Raw genomic sequence first — 4,451 nt, forward strand, 5'->3', positions numbered from 1 at the left:
GAAAAACTTTGATAATTTTCTGTATTTGGCAACCAGAAAACCAGAGAAGCTAGTTCTTTTAAGTCTGTTTAAATCAAGACAAAGATACTAATCCAAATGATTTGAAAAGGCATTTTTGTTTTGTTATTTTGGCTAGTATTCCTTTGGGCAAAATTATGAATTCATACAAACAGAAGAATTGAAAGGCAGTTTTTCTCTGAAAGTACTTAATTGTTAGCCCTAATGTGAATCTCTTAGAGTGAACCTATAGAGTATAATCTTTCCATGTCTTTCTGGATATTCTACATACTCACATATATTCCATTTCTCTGTGTATATCTACATTTTTTCCATACACATTAAACCAGTCAATATAGAAAAACCTTTAAAAGTGAGACTGTATTGGGATATATGTTGAATTGGCACATGGGTAATTATGACTTGGAGTACTCCAGTCCCAAGGACCCATTCCAGTGAATGGAATTTGCCTTGTGTGTATGAGCTTCATGGAGAAGGTGAATTAAAAGCTAAGTTTCAGGGTGGGCATTTGTCACAATGATTAAAATGCTGCTTGGGATGCTTGCATCCCATGTCAGAGTGCCTGGGTTTGTCATGGCTCTGCTTCCAATTTTAGCTTCCTGCTAATGCACACCCTAGGAGGTAGCAAGGTGATGGCTTATGTAGCTGGGTTGCTTCCACAGATGTGGAAGATCCAGATTGAGTTTCTTTTTTCTTTCCCGACTAAGGGAGGTCAGGGAAATGCAACTCGTTTTATTAGAACTCCTTAAACTCGCAGTTAACACAGAGGGGGGAAAAACCAAACACCCGCAGCGTTCTGCCCCCAGCTTCTAGGGCAGCAGTAGGACCTAGAAGAGTAGAATTATTGAGGGATCTGCACTTGAAGCCCTGGTTCTTGCTCTTGGCTCTTCATAACTTGGTAACCGGGTCCTCGGCAGCCTCGCGCACCTCGACTGGAGACCGCTGCGTGCCGGCCTCCTGCGCCTGGACCTTCTCTGAGCTTTGCACCCGGAGCTGGCGGTGATAGTCGGCCAAGTTCATGATCAGCTTGGATACATCCTTCTGAAAATAAGGTCGCCCACATTTCAAGATCTCAGCTTCGCCGTCAGGGTCCCATCGGTTCACATGAAGCAGGGTGTGGGAGACACACTCGACGTGCGGGATGTACTCCCCGCCGGGGCCGAAGATCGCTTCCACCAGCCAAGCCTCCAGGTGAACTGCCTTCGGACTCTTGAGGAACTCGGAGTGGAACCAGTTGGGCAGCTTGGTGAGGCTCCCGAGCACCTGGAACAGCTCCCCTTCTCGCTGCTGCAGCTGCAGGAGCGTCTGAAAGCGCTTGGGAGTGGCCATGCTGCGGGAGCCTGGCAGGGGGCCACCGCGCTGCAGGAAACCCAGAGCGGCACCGGAGGTAGGGGCACACGGAGACAGCGAGCCCAGATTGAGTTTCTGATTTTGGTCTGGCCCAGCTGTGGCTGTTACAGGCATCGGGGGTGGGGGTGGGGGTGGGGGTGGGGTGAAATGGTTGGGTAGATCTGTCTCTTTTTGTCTCTGTCTCTCTGTGCCCTTCAGATAAAAATAAACCACTAAAAATTTGTAAAAGTAAGTCACTTTCATGTAAGAAAAATTTGAGATCCATGCATAGTTTTTTTCCTAAAATGCTTTTTGAGGACCTTAATTAGAGTGCCCCTTTTACCAGGGCATGGGTGTGGAATACATCTCCAAATATATGACTTAAGCAAGTTCCCCCCAGTTTCTCATGGCACTATACACACAGGAAAGCTTTGAGAAAAGCTCAGGGAGTAGGGTCAGGCAGGGGTTCTTTCCATGATGATTGCAGGGGCTGGCTGCAGGGTTCTTAGGGGCTCTTGCCTTCCTCTTTATTTTCTTTGTTCTCCTCTCTGGCATCTGAGTTTGGGAGAGAGAAGACAGCATGTTCTTACTTCCCAAGCTGGAAGGCTCTGTCCACATGATCTCTTATTTTCAGCCCTTGCCCCAAAGCTCCAGGCAGTCAGCTGCCTGAGGAGTGGTTTGGATGAAGCTGATGGAGCCTTCCTAGCCCCTTCTGCGTCTTCAGCCAGTAGTCTAGGTCAGCACCTGAAGGAACTAAAAATAGCTGGCAATGTTCTTGCTCGTCATTCTCAAGTGGCTGGGTCAGATGAGGCACCAGGAAAGGAAGACACGGAGCCTGTGTGCATTTCCAAGAACTGCACATGCCTATTTACTGAAAGTCTGAGTTTTGGGAACTGAAAAGCAGTGGATGCATGTCCATCCACAATTCTACGCATGAGATCCTTGTGCACACAATGACCAAGCCCCACCAGACCTCATGGGAAAACAGTGCTAACTACGTGTGTAGAGGTTCTCCAACATGCTTCCTGAAGGAAGTGACTAGCAAGCCAGATATGGAGTGAGATACTGCCTGAGGACAGGCACAAGGGAAGGGAGTGAAGAGAAAAGTGCAGTGTAGTCCGGATGAGATGGTGGTCTTCTGTGTGGCTGCAGGCTAGTACTGTATATCAGTGTTCATTTTTTTTTAACCCATAAAGTAGGAATGATGTTCCTCATAGAGTTGTTGAGATGATGAAGGGAGGTTACCCTGGCATAGCGTTGGCAAGCATAAATGGGCACTGCTTTCCCCGCCACTCGTCTTGACACAGGAAATGGCAGAGTGAGAAATGTATCCACTACATTTCTGAAGGTCATCTGGTTAAACCTGGAGACCCTAAGCTTGGCATAGGAACCCACTTGGGTTAGAGCTTCCTGGAGAGCTATAATCTTGTGACTGTGAGACGGAGGTGGTCACATGATGCTGTCCTGGGCCAGTTTAGGTCAGTTTTTTTTTAAACATTGTTTTTTTGAAAGTTACACAGAGAGAGGCACAGAGAGAGAGAGAGAGAGGTCTTTATTCACTGGTTCACTCCCCAGTTGGCTGCAACAGCCGGAGCTGAGCCGATCCGAAGCCAGGTCTCCCACGTGGGTGCAGGTACCCACACAGTTGGGCCATCTTCTGCTTTCCCAGGCCATAGTAGAGTTGGATTAGAAGTGGAGCAGCCGGGACTCGAACTGGCACCCATATGGGATGCTGGCACTGCAGGCGGTGGCTTTACCTACTATGCTACAGTGCTAGCCCCTAGGTCGGGTTTTTAAACCACAGGTCATAACCATTGGTGATCCAAGAAATCTACTTTTGAGCTAAAAGTAGCAGAAAAAAAAAAAAAACCAGAACAGAGTAGGAGAAAACCACACGGAACAGATGTAGAAATATCAGAATGGATTGCATGGCTGGAAGCCAGGTGACCCCATGGCCCAATCACCAGTGTTGGCTCCATCCCTCATGGGATTCACTGCTCCTACTTCCCTGCTCCACCCCACAGCAAAGTTTTAGGAGGACCTGTTCCTGAACACGTGGCTCTCTGTCTCTTGATTTCTCTCTCTCTCTCTCTCTCGCTCTCTCTCTCTCTGCCTCTGTGTCTCTTGATCTCTCTCTTTCTCTCTTGATCTCTCTTATACTCTCCTTCGCCTTCTTTGCCTTCTTTGACCCTTCAGTCTGTCAGGTTCCCCCCAATAAACGCTTCCCCTTAAAAAAAATGGATTGCATAAAGTCAGGGTTTCAGAAATGTGTGTGCATGTGTGTGTACTGCATTGCAGTGTCAAACACGTTTCTTACTGAGGAGTTTGGTCAAAAAAGTGAAAATAAAGATACAAGAACGATGGCCTGGAGGAGCTAGGATTTTGTCCTGTGTTCTGACTACTCAGGCCTTCTGGGCAGTGCGTTCCTGTGGACGGCTTCATGTTGCCTGCAACAGTTTTGGAGGGCTACTGGGAAATGACTTAATTTGACTTAAACAGATGGGAATGCTGTCTGGAATTGCCTGCAAGATACAGATGACTGAGGGCCACTTGAATGAGTGACCAGTTGCCAGTTATGATTCTTCGCCTTAAAAAGCCCTAACGTTTGCATGGTCAAGTCCTAGCTCCTCTGCTTTCAATCCAGCTCCCTGATAGGCCATCTGCTGCCTTCCCAGATGCCTTAAGTGTTTGGGCCCCTGCCAGCCACATGGGTGACTCAGATGGAGTTCTGGGCTCCTGGATTCACTTGTCCCAGCCCTCTTCCCTTTGGCCATTTGGGGAGTGAGCCAGCAGATGGAAGATCTCTTTGTCTCTCCCTCTCCCTCTTTCATTCTACCTTTCAAATTAAAATCTCAAAAACAAAAGGTATCCCTGGGTATAATTTCGGACTGAAATTTGCTTTTTATCTCTTTGCTGTATATATGAATTGATCTCTGTTCCTAATTTCAAAACTAGAGAGGAGTGAGGTAGTCTCTCTTGTCTTCCACACATAGGTGCACACACACTCATACATGTACCTATGTATACACATCAACACAGAACACGAAATCCATGTGCCTTTTATTCTGTGGCCCTCAGTATTTTTTCAAGGGCCAGCAGCTCTT

At 47.4% G+C, this 4,451-nt stretch overlaps 1 protein-coding gene across 1 annotated transcript; it reads right to left on the bottom strand.

Annotated features, from left to right (window-relative positions):
- Positions 1-906: 906 nt before the first annotated feature.
- LOC133762529 (KH domain-containing protein 3-like) lies at positions 907-1,347 on the bottom strand. The gene has a single exon (XM_062195542.1). The coding sequence runs from the start codon at positions 1,345-1,347 to the stop codon at positions 907-909; it is 441 nt and encodes a 146-aa protein (XP_062051526.1).
- Between the last annotated feature and the right edge of the window lie 3,104 nt (positions 1,348-4,451).

This window comes from Lepus europaeus, chromosome 1 (assembly GCF_033115175.1).
Source record: "Lepus europaeus isolate LE1 chromosome 1, mLepTim1.pri, whole genome shotgun sequence".
Classification (NCBI taxonomy): Eukaryota; Metazoa; Chordata; class Mammalia; order Lagomorpha; family Leporidae; genus Lepus; species Lepus europaeus.

Excerpts from the sequence above, each read along its gene's own strand:
- LOC133762529 (XM_062195542.1), bottom strand. The coding sequence starts at position 1,347 with ATGGCCACTCCCAAGCGCTTTCAGACGCTCCTGCAGCTGCAGCAGCGA.